We start from the raw sequence: 19,519 nt of genomic DNA, 5'->3' as shown, positions 1-19,519 counted from the left end.
AAAAAAAAAAAAAAAATTAGGCAGGTGTGGTGGTGCAGGCCCATAGTCCCAGCTACTCAGGAGGCTGAGGCAGGAGGATCGCTCATTTCTGGGAGGTTAAGGCTGCAGTGAGCTGTGATGGTACCACTGCACTCCAGCCTGGGTGACAGAGTGAGACTGTGTCTCAAAAACCAAACCCACACCCTAGTTTTGAAACTAAATATCATTAATACTGTCATTAAATAGGAATCCAAGTAAGAGGGTTTCAAGGACCTAAGTTAAAAATGAAGGTTCAATTTCTGGAAAGATACGCAGGGGACAGTTAGCAGTGGCTTCTCCTGGGGAGAGGCCTCAGTGCTTGGGGTATGACAGAAGTCTTAGTTTTTTCTTTATTCTTTTGCGCATTTTTAATTTTACCTATGGGAAAAATTGAATTAAAATAAATATAAATATTCAGAATCTAAGTTGAAACTTTAACCGCTGAATATCTCCATTAAAATGCTTTTCCTTAGGCCTTCAAAAGAAAGGAAACCAAGCTTTGCTTCTTAAAAGAACTCCCCCAGCCCACATTTCAGTAGCTATGTATAATTCCTTTAAGGAGTCCAGTCAGCATGTGTGGGAGTTAAAAATGCTTTTAATCATTCCCCCTCAAGTTTGACAGAAGTGTGGCAAGGAGGGCCATCTGTTTTGCTTGAATGAGAAGTGACCCAGCATTCTGATTTCAATTAGCCTCTTTGTAGCTTTCTGTTTGGGCTGGTTCCATGAGTAACAGTTCAGCTAAGTGTGGAGAGGAGCGGGCCAAGTTCTGCCGGTGCGGATTTGTTTCAACAACTGTCGGTGAACATAGAACGAGCGTACCAGGTGATGTTGTGAACGCACAGTAAAACGCGTGATTTTATGGAATCGAGACACCATGCTCTAGAATCGAAACAAAATATTGAAATGGTGTCTTTAAATCATCCTGTTAAATGACGATTAAGAGATTTAAAATCAGTATCGCTTCTCATCTAAATTCCTAGTTTCAGTCAACAAATATGCGCCACCTATATGCAAAGTACTGTCATGCCCTGGGTGTGAACCAAAGAGGAATAGAAGGGGCCCTTCTTGCCTCTGAGAAGTTTGTGATGTATTTTGGAGGACAGGCCTGCAGAGGTAGACAATAACATGAACGATATTTGAGACAGGAGGAGGGCTGGCAAATGGCAGTGTTCTGAAGTATGAGGGCTGCAGAGTGCAGAGGATGGGAGGCACTGCTCCGGCCCAGGGCTCCGTATGGAGATGCTCAGGGGTCCCAGAGCAGGAGGGAAACACACCCCCAGCTGATGCTACGGCCTGTGTCCCTTCATGCCACCTCCACTTGCACTTTACACACACACACACACACACACGTGTACATTCATCCACACACACCGCAGATATATTGAGCAGGTTTGCAAAGCAGGTGGATGGCTCTGGAATGATGAAAGCTAACCCAAACACACATCCCTGCATCCAGCTGTCACTGTCTGCCAGCATGTTTGGCATAGCAGGAGGGCATTTTTGATGGGGCTAGTTTGTGCAATTCCAGCAACGACCAGTTCACGTTTCCCCAGCGTAAGGGGAACCTGCCGCACTCAGGTGTTCCCAGTTCTTCCCCTCTGAGTTCCTGACGTCCAGAAAGAAGATTCTGCTGCCTCAATTCTATAGCATCATTAGTGTGTCAGCGCGAATTCTCTCCACAGGAGGCTAGCAAAGTTCTTCCAAATCACATCACCCAGGGCAGAGTAGCGGCGCTCTGGGTCCTGGCGGTGGTGGCCACCTGAGAGGGGACCTGCGGAGTGGCTGCAGCCCAGCTGTGGTGTCTTGGGATGAGTTCTAAGTCCCTAGCTCCTTTCACTCGGCACTGCTGAAGCAGGAAGCCGAAGCAGCGCACTGCAGTGTGGCTCATGTCAGCATCGCTACCCAGCTTAGTGCTGTCTATGAGCAGTTCCCAGTCAACAGTCACTTCCTTAGTTCACCACTGTCCATGAAATGGTCTTAGTCAACATGTGGCACAATTTGTCTGGCTTTAGCACGAGCCAGAGGAGCCTTGCTCTCTCTGACCTGGCCAGCCTTTGATTTTCTTTGATAATAATGCTGACCTCCAAACATTTAGCGTATATTTAAAATCAGATTTAAATCTGAATGTACACAATGTCATTAATTGTAAGCTATCATTAAAAACCTTTTAAAAAGTGGGCTCTACTCCTTAAATATATAATTTCCAACTTGTATCTCATATTTAACTCTTTTCAGAGAAATGAATGACCTGTGACCTATTATAGCGCTATTTATTATTCATGGTCAACACCATTCATATGGCCTAGACCGCTTTTGGCTAAAAATATCTGAAGGAAATAACAGGACTTTTTAGAGCCATGTTTTCTTCTTCACAAAATAAAGGAATTCATTATATTATTTATTTGTTTGTTTTTTGAGACAGAGTTTTGCTCTGTTGTCCAGGCTGGAGTGCAGTCATGCAATCTTGGCTCATTACAACCTCTACCTCCTGGGTTCAGGCAATTCTCTTCCCTCAGCCTTCCGAGTAGCTGGGATTACAGGTGCCCACCACCACGCCTGGCTAATTTTTTTTTTTGAGACGGAGTCTCACTCTGTCATCCAGGCTGGAGTGCAGTGGCACATTCTCAGCTCACTGCAACCTCTGACTCCCTGGTTCAAGTGATTCTCCTGCCTCAGCCTCCTGAGTAGCTGGGATTACAGGCACAGGCCACCATGCCAAGCTATTTTTGTATATTTAGCAGAGACAGGGTTTCACCATGTTGGCCAGGATGGTCTCAATCCCTTCGCCTCATGATCCGCCCACCTGGGCCTCCCGAAGTGCTGGAATTACAGGCGTGAGCCACTGTGCCAGGCCTATAATTTTTAAAGCATTAATGTTTTCAAGTTTTGTGATGTCTGGCACTACGTAATGTTAGGTCGTATAGGTAAAAGTCTTTAAAAAGTATGAGGTATTGACTGGACAGATTTAAAGTACTGGTAATTTTCATGTCAAACAAAATGGAACAAAATAGCCAGACACCCATTTAGGACCACACAGCAGCAGCACGCAGCAACATCTGAGCGGCATCTTTGCACAAGCTTTGTACCTTATAAGGGAGGAGGGGCCCAGAAACGTCTGTCTGCCTACTCCCCCCAACTGTCCTCTTATCTGAATGTCACTTTAGAGTCACTCCCTTCAATCAAAGCATGATTCAATGTCACATAGCTTAAGATGTAAATGCTAAGTAACATTATTATGACTGCTCTCTATATTGGCATTGCCTAGCTTACCAAATTAGCCAAGAGTTGGGACAGAGAAAAGGACACAACCAGGTACATTCTGCAGTGACAGGAAAAGGAAGAAAAGATTCTGAAGCACCATTATTTTTTTTTTTGAGATGGAGTCTCGCTCTGGATAGAGTCCAGGCTGGAGTGCAGTGGCACAATCTTGGCTCACTGCAACCTCCGCCTCCCGATTTCAAGCAATGCTTTGCCTCAGCCTCCTGAGTAGCTGGGATTGCAGCTGCCTGCCACCATGCCCAGCTATTTTTTTTTTTGTATTTTTAGTAGAGATGAGGTTTCACTATCTTGGCTAGGTCGGTCTTGAACTCCTGACCTCGTGATCTGCCCACCTCGGCCTCTCAAAATGCTGGGATTACAGGCATAAGCCACCTCGGCCGGCCTCATATCTTTCTTTCTTTCTTTCTTTCTTTTTTTGAGACGGAGTTTCGCTCTTGTTACCCAGGCTGGAGTGCAATGGCGCGATCTCGGCTCACCGCAATCTCCGCCTCCTGGGTTCAGGCAATTCTCCTGCCTCAGCCTCCTGAGTAGCTGGGATTACAGGCACGTGCCACCATGCCCAGCTAATTTTTTGTAGTTTTAGTAGAGACGGGGTTTCACCATGTTGACCAGGATGGTCTCGATCTCTTGACCTCGTGATCCACCCGCCTCGGCCTCCCAAAGTGCTGGGATTATAGGCGTGAGCCACCGTGCCCAGCCTCATTTCTTAATTTAAGAAATACATGGCTGCTTCCTGTGTTTACGGCACCACAGCAATCAAGATGAATAAGATATGGCCCCCGTATCAAAGAACAGACTTCTAATTTTACTGGGGGAGACACACCTAATAGCTGCACTGTAAAGTGTGAAGGAAAATACCTTTCTTTTTCTTTCTTTCTTTCTTTTATTTATTTATTTTTTAATTGAGACAGAGTCTTGCTCTGTCACCCAGGCTGGAGTGCAGTGGTGCCATCTCAGCTCACTGGAATCTCTGCTCCCCAGGTTTAGGCAATTCTTGTGCCTCAGCCTCCTCAGTAGCTGGGACTACAGGTGCGTGCTACCATGCTTGGCTAATTGTTTTATATTTTTAGTAGAGACAGGGTTTCACCACGTTGGCCAGCCTGGTCTCTAACTCCCGACCTCAGGTGATCCATCCGCCTTGGCCTCTCCAAGTGCTGGGATTACAGGTGTGAGTCACTGAGCCCAGCCAAGACCTTTATTTCTAAGGGTTTTGGCTTCAAAAACCTTTCCAAACAGCGGAGTTTTTGTTGTTGTTGTTGTTTGTTTGTTTTGTTTTGAGATAGGGTGTGCAGTGGTGCAATCATGGCTCACTGCAGCCTTAAGTTCCTGGGCTCAAGTGATCCTCCCACCTCAGACTCCTGTGTAGCTGGGACCGCAAGCACCTGCAACCATGCCTAATTTTTTTTTTTTTTTTTTTGGTAGAGATGGGGTCTCACTTTGTTGCCCAGGCTGGTCTCAAATTTTTGGACTCAAGCAATCCTCCCACCTCTGCCTCCCAAAGTGCTAGGAATATAGGCATGAGCATTGCATCCGGCCACCCCCCCACACACCTTTTTTTTTCCCCCTGAGCAGTTTTGGTTATATCAGATGCTGGACTTCTCAAATAAAACAATTATCTGGTCACAGAACACAAACCAAGCCCAGGAAAACAAACTTTATCCTCTGTTGGGTGGAATTCTCCAGTTGCTCGCAGAGGCCTCCTTATGGTACTGATATCCTTGTTGCCTTGTGAATCTCCAGGCTTTGCCAGGTGTGGGAGCCCTGGGCAGAGGAGTGCCACCCCAGACCCTAGACACCGAGTTCCTTCTGGGCGGGGTCACCGACATAACAGTGATCCAAGAGTGAATTCCCTGTGGCCCTTGGTTCGGCGGATGGTTTTGACTTTACTGCCAAAAGGATTCTGGTAAAGAAAAAAAGAATCCTGTTGTTCTCTCTTGATACACCATCTTTAGAAGAAAGGGCATTATTATAGGCCAAATTGTGTCCTCCAAAAATTCATATCTGAAGCCCTAACTCCCAGTATTTGTAATGTGACTGCGTTTGAAGATGGGGCCTTTAAAGAGGTGACTCAGGTTAAATGAGGTTATGTGTATTACGGGTGGGCTCTGTCAGTCTGCCTGGTGTTCTTATAGGCGGAAATTTGGACACAAAAAGAGACACCAGGGATGTTCACGCATGAAGGAAGGACCATGTGAAGACACAGGGCGAGGGCAGCTGTCTGCAAGCGCAGGAGCGAGGCCTCAGGAGAAACCAGGCCTGCTGACACCTTGAGCTTGGACTTCTAGTATCCAGAACACACAAAAATACATTTCTGTTGTCTAAGGCACCCAATCCGTGGTACTTTATTACGGCAGCCCTTTTAAAGTAATACATGTATTGAAACAAAGCCAGCCGGAGTCGTGGCCTGCACCCGTAGTGCCTACTTGAAAGGCTGAAGCAGAAGGACTGCTTTGAGCCCAGGAGGTCGAGGCTACAGTGAGCTGTGATTGCACCACTGCACTCCAGCCTGGGCAAGAGTGAGACCCTGTTTCTAAACATAGACACACGCACCCCTAAAACAGATCTATATTAAAATGCTTTGTCTTGATATTTTTATCAGATCTGAATCAAGGCTTTTGGCAACATGAGACTCCTATGTGGTCCAGAACTTTGAAGCAACTGCATTTGAAAGGCTTTTAGGTTTTCTTCACTTGTCAACAAAATCTGTTACAAACTTCAATGTGCAACAGAAGCTGTGTATTAAAACAAATTTAGGTGACCAATGTCTGAAAGAGTTTGCTTAAGGAAGTCTTTAATCGCTTCTAAGTGTTTTAAGGAGGGTTAACATTATGATTTTTATGCTTTCGTCACACTTTTAGGAGGGCTTTTTCTTTGTCTTTTTTTTTGAGACAGAGTTTTGTTTTTGTCACTCAGGGTGAAGTGCAATGGCCGGATCCTGGCTCACTGAAACCTCCGCCTCCTGTGTTCAAGCAATTACTCCCGCCTCAGCCTCCTGAGTAGCTGGGACTACAGGTGCGTGCCACCACACCCAGCTAGTTTTTCTATTTTTAATAGAGATGGGGTTTCACCATGTTGGCCAGGCTGGTCTCAAACTCCTGACCTCTCAGGTGATCCGCCTGCCTTGGCCTCCCAAAGTGCTGGGATTACAGGCATGAGACACCACGCCCAGGTGATTTTGATTTTTAAAGTGTTATACTTTCCTGGATTAGAAAAACCACATGAGCAAGTCATTTGGCATGAATGGTTTGGGTTACGGAGGGAGGTGGACAGCACGGGGTGTGGCTTGTGGCAGCTCTAGCAGGTTTTCCTGAGGAGGAACATGCGCTGGCAGGGGACTGGACAGCTCGCTGCAGCCATCCAGGAGGATGTCACTGCAGATGCCAGGGGTGGAGGGGGCAGCCAGGAGGCCATGGATTGGAGGACTTGGAGGATACTAACTAAAAGGGGCACCCAAAGGACCTGGGAAACTCTGCTCAGGGGATGAAGCAGTTATCAGGCCCTCCGGAGACAGGGCCTCTGGGGGAGCAGGAGCTGGGGACGGCGGGGCAGGCGAGTTCACTTTTGTACACAATGGGCTTGATGTTTCCGAGGACCATGCAGGCTGTGCAGCAAGCAGGTGCTGTGGTTGGAGATGGAGGTGATGACTCTAAATGAGAGTGAAACTGGACAGAGAACACCAATGAGAAGCAGGCCATAGGGAAAGACGGAATAGCGCTGCAGCAACGCCCGCTGGGGCGGAAGAGGAACCCCCAAAGGAGACTGTGACCGAGGTGGAATTGGGAGGAAGAGAAGTGGGTAAGCAGCGTCTCCTGTTTTAACGCACTTCTCCAGAACAGGTGCAGGGCCACAACATGTTTGTGACAATCTCCTTATGCAAAGGGTTCAGACCCAGACTATGAGAAACAATGCTTTCAGGACAAGGTTTCCAAGAGGGATCGAGTGTCGAGTCAGTAAGGAGCTGGTAAAATGAGGGCTGGCCGAGGTGACGGGGGCACTGGAGAGCTCAGCAACAAGGTTCCCAGCAGAATCCTCGGAAAGTGAGAAGCCGACGGCAAAGCCAGATGGGAGAGGCAAGGAGAACAGGGAGAAATCGGTCAGACGAGTTGTTTTCATTAAAAAAAAAAAAAAAAAAACCAACCAACCAAACAAAAAAAAACCTAGCAGATAGTTGGGCGTGTTTTTAAAATGTAAAGCATGGAGAGGGAGAGTTTGAACACACAGAAGGGAAAATAAAGACGAAAGACTCTTGAACAGACAGGAAGAAAGCAGAGTGAAGCTGTAACTAGGTGCAAAGTGAAGGCGCAGTTGGAGAAACTGGGAGACACCCGGGACCCGGGGCGCTGCCTGAAAGCCTGGGTGGCCTTCTTGATGTGCGAGGCCAGGAAGCAGCTGCAGGCAGAACGGTGCCCTTAGCCAGCGCGCAGGACCGCCCTGTAGCACGGCTGCGTTTCTCTCCCACTTCTCCATCAGGAAAACACTGCAGTTACCTGGTTTCTCGGTCTCGGCGACACGTCCCCCTCCTTCGCAGCTGCCTGCGGCTATCATGGCCCACGAAGCTTCTCCCCGGGGTTCGTGGTCACTGGGGTCTCACAACATGCACAACACAACTGATTGTGTCCTGGACTATGCTCAAACGAATGAGAGGAGCCCCTGCTTCTAACCCGGCGGCGGCTTTCCGGGAGAACTTCCTGGGCGAGCCGCAGCAGCGCACCCCTCAGGACGGGCGGGATCCAAGCCCTGGAGAGGGGTCTTTTCTTCCCCGCCCTCCTCATTTGGTTCGCCTTCCTTGTCACTGTCTCCTTCCTCGGCTTTGCTCCCCCCTAAGTCTTTTCCTTTAACCTTCCAATTTCATTTTCCCAATTGCCACTCCACTGTTTACGTGTGAAATGCGGTTGCTTCAAAATATGAAGAAAAGGGCTGGGTGCTATGGCTTAGGCCTGTAATCCCAGCACTTTGGGAGGCCGAGGTGGGAGGACCGCCTGAGGTCAGCAGTTGGAGACCAGCCTCGCCAACATGGTGAAACCCTGCCTCTATTAAAAATACAAAAATTAGCCGGGTGTGGTGGTGGGCGCCTGTAATCCCAGCTACCCGGGAGGCAGAGGTTGCAGGGAGCTGAGATTGTGGCACTGCACTCCAGCATGGGCAACAAGAGCAAAACTCTGTTATTTTTTTAATATGAGAGCAAAACTCTTAAAAAAAATTAGAAGTTACATCAAATCAATCAGCTGACTTTTAAATCACTAAGCTAACTGTTCACTAAAGTAAAAATAAAATTGAAGAAACTTAGCTTTGGCCAATAAAAACTAATCTGGTGTCTGAATCAGGATTTTTAAAAAGTAAAACTTCTTTATTGAGTCAACCAGCCTGTGTCAACAGCTCTTTAAGAAAATAACAGTTAAGCTTTCTTATCTGGGGGTTTTGCATATGCAGATTTAAGCAACAGCAGATCAAAAATGCTCAAAAATAAATTAAAAAAATAAAAACACAAATAGAAAATAGAGTATAACAAGTATTTACAGAGCACTTACATTGTATTAGGTATTATAAGTAAACTAGAGATGGCTTAAAGTAGATGGGAGGATGTGTGTAGATTATTTGCAAATACTTAGCCATTTTTATATCAAGGACTTGAGCATCCGTGGATTTTTGGTAACCACAAGGGTACTTGGAACCAATCTTCCATGGATACTAATGGACAGCTCTACACATAAAAAATAAATACAAGAGATACATAAAATAAAACAGAAAGAAACTCTTCTATCTTAAATACTTAGCTACTGTGAGAGGTTAAAAATGACTAGAGCTCCTCCTTCACTCTTTAAAACGAACAAGTCTGTTTTTTAAAAAAAGGACAGTGACATAAAATTAATCAGTAAGGCCGGGTGTGGTAGCTCACGCCTGTAATCCCAGCACTTTGGGAGACCAAGGCGGGCGGATCACCTAAGGTCAGGAGTTTGAGGCCAGCCTGGCCAACATGGAGAAACCCTGTCTCTACTGAAAATACAAAATTAGCCGGGTGTGGTGGTGCATGCTTGTAATCCCAGCTACTAAGGAGACTGAGGCAGGAGAATCGCCTGAACCCGGGAGGTGGAGGTTGCGATGAGCCAAGATGGTGCCATTGCAGTCCAGCCTGGTCAACAAGAGTGAAACTCCATCTCAAAAAAAAAAAAAAAAAAAATATATATATATATATATAGACCAGCAACATCATATAAGTGACAGCTACTAATTTTAGTTGTAAGTTTAATGACAGTATCTGATTTGCTCTCCTAAGCAGCAACCAGAGACCCTAAAATACAAATGAATATGCTCACACATACAAGCAGACTGATACTTCTGAATCACCCCACATTTCTATATTCTACATACATGGATTTCAATTAGATGAATGTGAAAGACAAACAGTGCATTTCTTAACTCTTAGAAGTAAAACTGTTTGTGAAATCTAAATTAAAACAATGACATCGAAGACTTGCTAGTCACTGATAATGTATAGATGATAAAAACTGGCTTAAAATACTGTATTTTGAAAAACAAGTCAAAACTAAAACTCCTTAATGACAATGTAGTAAGGCCCACCTTAAGTACTTGTAGATTATTCATCTGTCTAGATACGCATGATTTTAACCTCCTCTATGGCCTCACAGTGAACATTTTAGACAACGCCTTAAACTGTGAAATTTCATTCAGATCAAAACTCAGAAAGTGTTATATTAACAAAATCCAATAAAATCTGATAAAATATTATAAATCATTTCAAAACACCCTTGGTAAATAAATTTGTATTTACAGACCTCCTTGAATATATAATAGGTAATGATGCAACGAAGACATTTTTATAATATTTATTAAGATAACAAATTTATAAATTGAAAGACTCAGAGGCACATAGTTTAAAAGGCCAATACCATGGGAATAATGAAGTCAACACAGAAAAGTAAGAAGATATGAACAGTTACAACCAAAACAAGATTTTCTTTAAAAGCCACATTCCCCTGGTGAACACATCATAGGAATCATCCTTCAAAATTGCCATGATAAAAAGTTATTTCCTTCAAAGAAAAATAATTCTTTCCGCCTACCGAGCCTAGAAAATCCTATTTACAATGCAGTGTCCTGCCTTTCATCAGTATTATTTAATATGGCCTCCTCTGTTCTGCCATTAGAAGTATGGAAAATTTTATAGCTACTGTATTTACAAATGCACATAATATTTAAATTTGCTCTTCATTGAGAACAACTGAATATATATTTAATCAAATCACAATACAAATGCTTTATAGTGTTGAAGACACATCTTATAGGGAAAGGTGTATGGGAAGAGGTGTATTTAGAATTACGTTGTTTCTGAAGGATTGCTAGGCCAATAAGTCTGATAAAATTCAAGGGAGTCACAAAAACAGGTCTTTGTTGATGAAGAATTTAATTTATTTCTGTTTTAACTGGACACACTGGACTTCTTCAGTCAACCTTCACCACACTGTATATTTTGGTAACAAACCAAAAGCATGCAAAGAAGCCAATTGTTCCTATAAGAGAAAAAATAAAATAAACCCTTTTCAAAGGAAGTTTCATACTTTACACAAAAATACAGATTTACAATGACTGGTTCCTTAAAAAAAGTCACAAAACTATAAACTATTACCCACCAGGAATATACTTCAGATCTATGAGCACATCTGAAAAATATACAACCATCTCAAATCAAGTTTCTTACAAAAATTGGTAGAAAATTCTTCTACTATAAGATTACCTAAGCTTTCTATAATACACATTATTTTCCTTACTACATAGAAAATACTGAAGGATGTCAGCTGTCCTTTCCTATTTAAGAGTATTTTATAACAAAATGGAAAACACTACTAGAATTTTTTAGGGTATGATATGAAAACATCAACAGGTTCAAGGAATGATTAAATGGGGATATTTTCCAAGTACGGTTATTGGAAGTTATCAGTCTTGAAAGAACTATAATTAAAATAATTCAGTAGGTCTTCTCAAAATGTTAAAAGTGACATGATTAGGATAACAAAAATGCATCCTGGCTGAAAATGAGACAGCATGGTACCAGAGAACAGAGCAACTCTGTTACCAACTGTGTATATCATCTTGGGCAAGCTGACTGACATCTCCAAGCCCACTTATCTTGTTAAACAGGGAGAAATTTTTCTCTCCTCACTGCCTCCTCTTGTCCTCATAACAGACTGTTATGTAGAGTAAATGAGATAATTCATGAAAAAAATGCATGCCTTGATTTTCAGGTATCAGTCTAGATTCCAAAGAATGTGAATGCTAGATGGGGACACTCTTTCAATGAGACAAAAATGAGGTTCAAAGGGGTTAAGTGACTGTCTCACGGTCACATGATGGTACTTGCGGCCAAATTCAAATGTGTTTTTTCTGACTTCAAGTGTAGTACTCCTTGCATATGCACACATAAGGGGATATAAATAGTCCTTGCATACATTTTATATTTAAACCCCCAATGGTTTTCTTCATTGTTTAAAATGCAGTACTCAGAGACAGTATTAAAGGAGATTTTCTAAATCAAGAGACTATACATGGAACATTACCATGGGAAATCACAAACGTCATTATACTCATCCTTACTCTGTGCAGGTACTGAGGCCCTACTATGTGCAAGGCACTATGTGTGTTTTGGAGGACATACAAATGTATCTTTTGCATGCTCAAAAGGGTATGTAACTCTAAGAAACTTATGTTAGTTACTTTTGTTCTTAATATGGAATATATGTACATACTAAAAATGGCATCTTTCCTTTTGTGACAGAATAATTACTTCTGTTTTATAAAATGGATTGACTTAAATAAAATAAAATGGCATTGCTCTGGAGTTCTGAAGCAAATACAGGCCACATCCTATTTTAGAGAAAGGTAAAGGGGTCACTACTCCCTTATCCAGAACGCTTCCACGAAGTGAGGCACACTATAAGTTACTGGTTAACTGGTTGGTTCAATTTGATGTGGCTCCAGAATTCAGATTATGAAATGTGTTTAGCTCTGAATGAATGAAAAGATAACACTTTAAAAATCAAAATCAGCTGGACGTGGTGGCTCATGCCTATAATCCCAGCACTTTGGGAGGCCAAGGTGGGTGTATCACCTGAGGTCAGAAGTTTGAGACCAGCCTGGCCAACATGGTGAAACCCTGTCTCTACTAAAAATACAAAAATTAGCCAGGTGTGATGGCAGGGGCCTGTAGTCCCAGCTACTCAGGAGGCTGAGGCAGAAGAATTGCTTGAACCTGGGAGGCAGAGGTTGCAGTGAGCCGAGGCTGCACCATGGCACTCCAGCCAGGGTGACAAGAGTCAGACTCCGTTTTTAAAAAAAATCAAAATCAATAACATACAAGTGATGGTTAAGCTATCATTTTTCTGTATTATATGCCTAGAAAAAGAAGATATTCACAATGATCATTATTTTTGATGTGTAGGCTAGGAATACATTATTCTATATATGCATTTATAGACACATGGATAGGGCACAAAAACAGTCATTGTCATTCCTTGTTTCACTGGCTACTGCTGTTTTATAGATGACTTATTAAAATTTATGGCTCTAGACTGAAATCTATCATGTAGCACCAAGACACGACCCCCCACCCCCCATATCTGATCAATAGCCTGGAATACAGAATCGCTGTAAGTGCCTGAAGCCTGAGGGAGCAGCGGAGGCACTTCGAAACCCGACTCCAGGCTTTGAAACGCTAACAGATGAGTGAAAAGTAGAACAAGTTTTCATTGGAAAAAAAAATTGTTCTTTTCTTTTTTGCTCCTGTATTTTCTGCCATAACATGTATGATGAGCTAAAATTTTAGATGCATACTTTGCGCAGTATTACTTGTGACAAAGAAAGGTGCTATACTTCTTTTTTTAAGTTCAGTCACTCACTCCACAAATGTTTACTAAGCACCCAGGGCTCTGAGACACAGAAAACTTTTATCTAGTTGGCTAGACAAGATATATACATACATAAAATTAACCCCAATATAATACACACTATATCCTATTCAGCGCTTGAATTTTAAAGTGGAGATAAAAACTTCTAGCTTTAAACTTCTAGATTAAGGGATGTCCTAGTATCCTTCCTTGATGCCCTCTACCTACTCTCACCGTCATCCTGACTGCACCTCCTCAGTCCCTATTTACTCCTAAGCTTAAGTCACTACAGCTTCTACCCTATTTCTGAAGTGGCCAAAAAAACCAACTGTGTGTACCTTTAAGAGCTTAACACAGGAAAATCATGAGTTTTCCACTGTGGGCTGTACTGACCCACGTGTCCCTGAACCTTTACCACAACTACGACCCTGTTTAAACTTCTTCCCCTAGCTTCTGTTTTACCATCTTTATGCAACTCACAGGTGGGGAGACCCAACTATGCCTAGTTGTGTTGAGGACTAAATACAGAAGCACTAACAGAATAAGCCTTTATGGGTTTGAAAAAAGACAAACATTTATAAATTATTTGTCTAAAAACTTATAAAATAAAACTAATCAATCACTTAAATTCTATTTTTACCTGTAAAAAGAAAGAAGATCAAAACCATTATCATGGTATAACCAAAGTACAGAATTGTGCTTGCTGTTCCTGTGATCTGCAGTTTTGAGAAGAAGTAGTGTATTGCATATATTAAGAAATAAACCGCAGTAAAGCCACTGGTTAGAAATGAACGCCATTGCCAATGATAATCCTAGATAGTAAAGAAAAAAGAACAAGAATTACATTCCAATTAACAGGTAACATGTAGCTTACTAAGGTTCAAAGCAAGCATAATAAATGAGACAGCCCCCAATCTACTTTCTGCTGTCAGTTCCAGGCTCTTTCTCCTGTTGAATTTCACCCATTCCTCACTCCTCACTAAAGGTGCTAAGAAGTACCCACTGTCTTTGGTGGGGCTGCTTAAAAACTGGCTAAAAATGTGTGGAAGAAGCTTAAACTGTTTATGAATAATAGAGTATTACGCTATATTTCAAAATTTATCCCTCCCAAAGAAAAGCAATGTACAAATAGCCTACAACTTACTTACATGGCTCAACATTAATATTACTTACATTAAAGTCTAGTCAACTCTGTATTAGGAAGAAGATTATTCTATTAAGGCCTGGTTGGAATCCAATTTCAGTTATTACTAACATAATTTAAACAAGGTAGATTATTAAAATAGCTCTTCTTGCTTTTAAGTGGCTTATAGCTTAGCAGAAGATCTTTTAAAAGAGAACACTTCACTATCTCTCTTGCCTTTTGGAATATGTGAAAAACAAATATATGAAAAAAGCAAACTAAGATTAGAAAATCCTAAACACACACACACACACACACACACAAACAGACACTCCAACAGACCCCCACTGCGCCTGGCCCCGACCCCCCCAACAGCTAATCAACAAATGCAGCAAAATTGCAGGGTATAAGATCAACATACAAAAGTTGTTGTGTTTTTACACACCAGCAATGAACAATCTGAGAAGGAAATTTAAAAATTCAATTCCAGGCCAGGCGCAGTGGCTCACACCTGTAATCCCAGCACTTTGGGAGGCCAAGGTGGGTGGATCACGAGGTCAGGAGTTTGAGATCAGCCTGACCAACATGGTGAAACCCCATGTCTACTAAAAATACAAAAATTAGCTGGGCGTGATGGCACACACCTGTAATCCCAGCTACTCAGGAGGTTGAGGCAGGAAAATTGCTTGAACCTGGGAGGTAGAAGTTGCAGTGAGCCGAGACAGAGTGAGACTCTGTCTCAAAAAAAAAACCCAAAAAAACAAACAAAAAACCCCAAAACCAAAAAACCCAATTCCATTTAAAATAGACTTCAAAAGAATAAAATATCTAGGAAGAAATTCAACTAAGGAAGTGGAAGACTTGAACAATGAAAACTAGAAAATTTTGTGGGAAGAAATGACAGAAGACCTAAGCAAATGGAAAGATATCCTGTGTTTATGTACCGTTAGCCTTAATATTGTTAAGACAACAATACTCTTCAAAATGATCTACAGATCCAGTGTAATCTCAATCACAATTCCAATGATCCAGTAATTCCATTTTTGCAGAAATGGAAAAGTTAATCCTTAAATTCACATGGAATTGCAAGGGGCTCCAAATAGTTAAAGCAATTGTAAAAAAGAACAAAGCTGGAGGACTCAGACTTTTTGATTTCAAAATTTAGTACAAAGCCACAGTAATCAAAATAGTGTGGCACAGGCCTAAGGACAGCATACAGACCACTGGAATAGTATGGAGAATCCAGAAATAAAGCATTACATCTACGGTCAATTGACTTTTGACAAGGTGGCCAAGGCCATTAAATGAGGAAAGAATAGCTTCTTCAACAAATGGTGCTGGACAACTGGATATTCACATGTCAAATAATGTAGCTGGACACTACACATCATACAAAATACAAAAGCTAACTCAAAATGGATCAATGACTTAAATACATGAGCTAAAACTATAAAACTTAGAAGAAAACATGGGGGTAAATCTTCATAACCTTGAATTTGGCAATTAATTCCTTTTTTGTGGGAGGTGGTGGGGTCAAGGTCTCACTCTGTTGCCCAGGTTCTGGAGTGCAGTGGTGCAATCATGGCTCACTGAAGCCTAGACCTCCTGGGCTCAAGTGATCCTTTCATCTCAGCCTCCCAGGTAGCTGGGATTATAGGTGTGTGCTACCATGCCCGGCTAATTTTGTTATTTTTTTTTTACAAAGACAATATCTCACTATGTTGCCCACGGTGGTCTCAAACTCCTGGGCTCAAGTGATCCTCCCGCCTCAGCCTTCCAAAGTGTTGGGATTACAGATAGGTGTGAACCGCCACACTCAGCCCTAATTTGGCAATGATTCTTAGATATGACACCAAAAGCATAAGCAACAGAAGAAAAAAATAGATAAATCTGACTTAAGAAAAATTTAAGACTTTTGTGCAAAGGACATTATCAGGAAAGTGAAAAGATAACTTACAGAACCAGAATTGCAAATCACAATCTGATAAAAATCTACATCCAGAATACATAAATAACTCTTACAACTTAACAAAAAGACAAACAACCAAATTTAAAAATAGGATAAGGACTTGAATAGCTATTTCTCCAAAGAAGACATACAAATGGCTAACAAACACAAGTACAAATGCTCATCATTGGTCAATGGGGAAATGCAAATCAAAACCAGAATGCGACACCACTTCACACCCATAAGGATAGCTACAATTTTTTCAAAAATGGAAGGTGAGTGTTGGCAAAGATGTGGAGAAACAGAACCTATATAAATTGCTGGTGAGAATGTAAAACGGCACAACCACTGTGGAAAGGTTTGGTAGTTCCTCAAAAAATTGAACAGAAAGAACTACCATATGATCCAGTGACTCCACTCCTAGATATATATCCCAAACCAAAAACTGGTACTCAGATGAAAACTTGTACATGAAGGTTCACAGCAGCATTATTCACAACAGCCAAAAAGCAGAAACGACACAAATGCCCATCAATGGATAAATGGATAAACAAATTTATCATTCTGCCATAAAAAGAAATGAAGTACTCTACATGCCACAACACGATGAACCCTGAAAACACGCCAAGTCAAAGAAAATACATACAAAAGGTCACATATTATATGATTCCATTTATAAGAAATGTCTGAACGGGCAAACAGACAAAGAGCAGACTATTGGTTGCTAAGGCCTGGCGGAAGAGAGGAATGAAGAGTAACTGCTCATGGGTATGGGGCTTTAACTAGGGGTGATAAAAATATTTTGAAACTAAACAGAGGTGGTGGCAGTGCAACACTGTAAATATAAGTAAGTGCCATTAAACTGTCTATAGTTTAAAATAGTTCATTTTCTGTTATGTGATTTAATCTCAATTTTTTGAATAACATACTAAGTTTAATAAAGTTAGATTTTTTTGCCGATATATAATAGATTTAACACAATCTAAATCTTTAAAATTCAGTTCTACATATTACATAAGGATACTATCATTTCAATGCTGCCATGAATAGAACTCCTTACAATGTGATTACAGAAACTTTTTAATGAATTTTCTTACGTTTACTTTTACTAAATTTTCAGTCTAAAATTTAAAAAAATTTTTTAATATGATTATATATTCTTTTATCTCAGGCATGATAGAAACATATCACAAAAGTATTCATTTTTAAGTCGGTTAAAAAACAACAGTGAAAATTTAGCACAACATACCATTCTCGGAAAATTAACATTTTAAAGTGTCTAATAGTAATCTCTAACTAAATATACCGAACTAGGATATCTTAATCCTAAAGAAGCTTACATTTCATTTAGGAATACAGGTCAATTTCTATCATAATAAACATACATCTACAGAAATTATTTCAATTAATATACAAATTGCAATATGCCAAGGTTATAAATACATACCTCTGCACATAGGTGGAAATAGCAAAGAAGTATAGTTGCTTCAGAACATGTAATAACCAAAATGATAAACACCAGAAATAGGAAGCCAAACATGTAATACATCTGATGTGACCTATAATCAAACACGTCAAGATATAACTATAAATATTTTCAATTTGACATAATACATAACACAATCTTTTCATTCTTCTTGGACTAAAAAGGTTTGCTTTTTCTCTCAACTAACCAAACAAGATGAATTCTCATAGGCTGGGATGGTGATGGGGTGTGAAGGGGAGGAGCAGGAAGAATATGCCAATGTCACTGGACTTCGCCTTCTGCTTAGGGAGGCCTGAAACTTCTATTTATTCCCATCTGGCTAGTCTACTCGTCTCCTGGTGCACCAGGCTATTTGATAAAAACTTACTGAAAAGGCAGAGCCAACTAAGAATACGTAACCGTTTCTTATCACATACAATAAAACCAGTTGAATTTGGAAAATTAGTATAACGATTGGGAAAGAAAGATATGTTGTAATCACTAAAAAGCTCACATTTAGTTCTAACTTTCTGTAACCTCCAACCTTGGTACTTTCTGTAACATATGTCAATGTGATCCAATAACAGTCATGAATATAACACTATATATTTATACACACACAGACACACAAGAGAATGGCTCAAAATTACTATTACGAGTTTTTATATGTGAACAAGCAATCAGAGAATGAAGGCATCTGAGAATTGGAAAGGACTTTGCAGGTCATCTAGACCAACCCCTTCTCCAACCCTCTCCAAGTGCTCAGAGGATCCTCTCTGTGGGGCTGTACAGATTAGTTAGGAACATAGGTTTGGAGAAATTTAGGTTAATCTCCTGTCACAGGGCTGCTGTGTAACACAGGCAAATTACTGAACTTCCAAAGCCTCATGTACATCTCTATAAAATAGGGATAACACTCATCTCACAGAGTTCTGAGAATGAAGAATAAGAATTAAGGAAGTGTAAGAATTAACAAGCCTTCAATTCATATTATACTAGCTGTTATCACTATTGTTCATTTTCCCACATAGAAAAGATAAAAATAAGCTTTTGGCTTTTAAGATTTCTGATTACTGGAGAACTGCTTACATTTATAAGATACAAATAGTAAACCACATAAACAAACAAAAAGCAAATATTACATATAATGCTAATGAGGATGAGAGAACTTTGTCCTTAGCTTACCAAATGCTATTCAGAATGAAGAAAAGCTGTATAAAGATGCAGCCAAAGGGCAAAATCCCTCCCATGATAATACCAGGCAAGGGCTTTGTGTAGAACGACTGTTCAGGAATCTGACGTGGAATCTGATTGGTTCGAACTGGGTGTTCAATGGCCTTCAGTAAAGAAAGGAAGAAAGAATTCCTAATTATGTATCTGTCTTAAATATTCTTCTCTGCACAAGATTATTTGCCTGCTTTTCTCCAGCTTCCATGTTGTCCCTAATTGCAATAAAGTCTACTTAAGACGTCAAACTGAAATTTTGTCTTTAGAAGCCATGAACCAGGTGCCATCAGGGACAATCCTCAGTCTGTCTACTGGAAAAAGTGAATACTGTCTCCAGCAGTTATCCACTGACTAATGGCTTTAGACACAGGAAGAAGTACACAGGAGATAGGAGAATATGTGGAAAATAATAGCTAATAAAAAGGTAGAGTTAGGCTTTTCATTTTCATTACTTATGTACTGTAAGAAATCAGCTGGTTCCGGAATTTCGGTCAATGTATTTTTATTTGGAGGTGGGCAATGTCATTTTTATTAAAATTGCTCATTTAACTGAGACCTAA

At 41.1% G+C, this 19,519-nt stretch overlaps 1 protein-coding gene across 1 annotated transcript in view; it reads right to left on the bottom strand.

Annotated features, from left to right (window-relative positions):
- Positions 1 to 10,130: 10,130 nt before the first annotated feature.
- TM9SF2 (transmembrane 9 superfamily member 2) overlaps positions 10,131 to 19,519 on the bottom strand; it is a 48,603-nt gene continuing 39,214 nt past the window's right edge. The window contains exons 13-16 of the mRNA XM_032246148.1: positions 18,918 to 19,069; positions 17,715 to 17,826; positions 13,837 to 14,008; positions 10,131 to 10,826 (exon numbers count right to left, since the gene is read on the bottom strand). Coding sequence (XP_032102039.1) covers positions 10,759 to 10,826; positions 13,837 to 14,008; positions 17,715 to 17,826; positions 18,918 to 19,069 — 504 coding nt within the window. The 3' untranslated portion in view covers positions 10,131 to 10,758. The remainder of the gene's footprint in view (positions 10,827 to 13,836; positions 14,009 to 17,714; positions 17,827 to 18,917; positions 19,070 to 19,519) is intronic.

This window comes from Sapajus apella, unplaced genomic scaffold, assembly GCF_009761245.1.
Source record: "Sapajus apella isolate SASKATOON/1434 unplaced genomic scaffold, GSC_monkey_1.0 scaffold60, whole genome shotgun sequence".
Taxonomy (NCBI): Eukaryota; Metazoa; Chordata; class Mammalia; order Primates; family Cebidae; genus Sapajus; species Sapajus apella.
The sequence above is the reverse complement of the archived record's forward strand: the minus strand, read 5'-3'. Positions and strand labels throughout refer to the sequence as shown.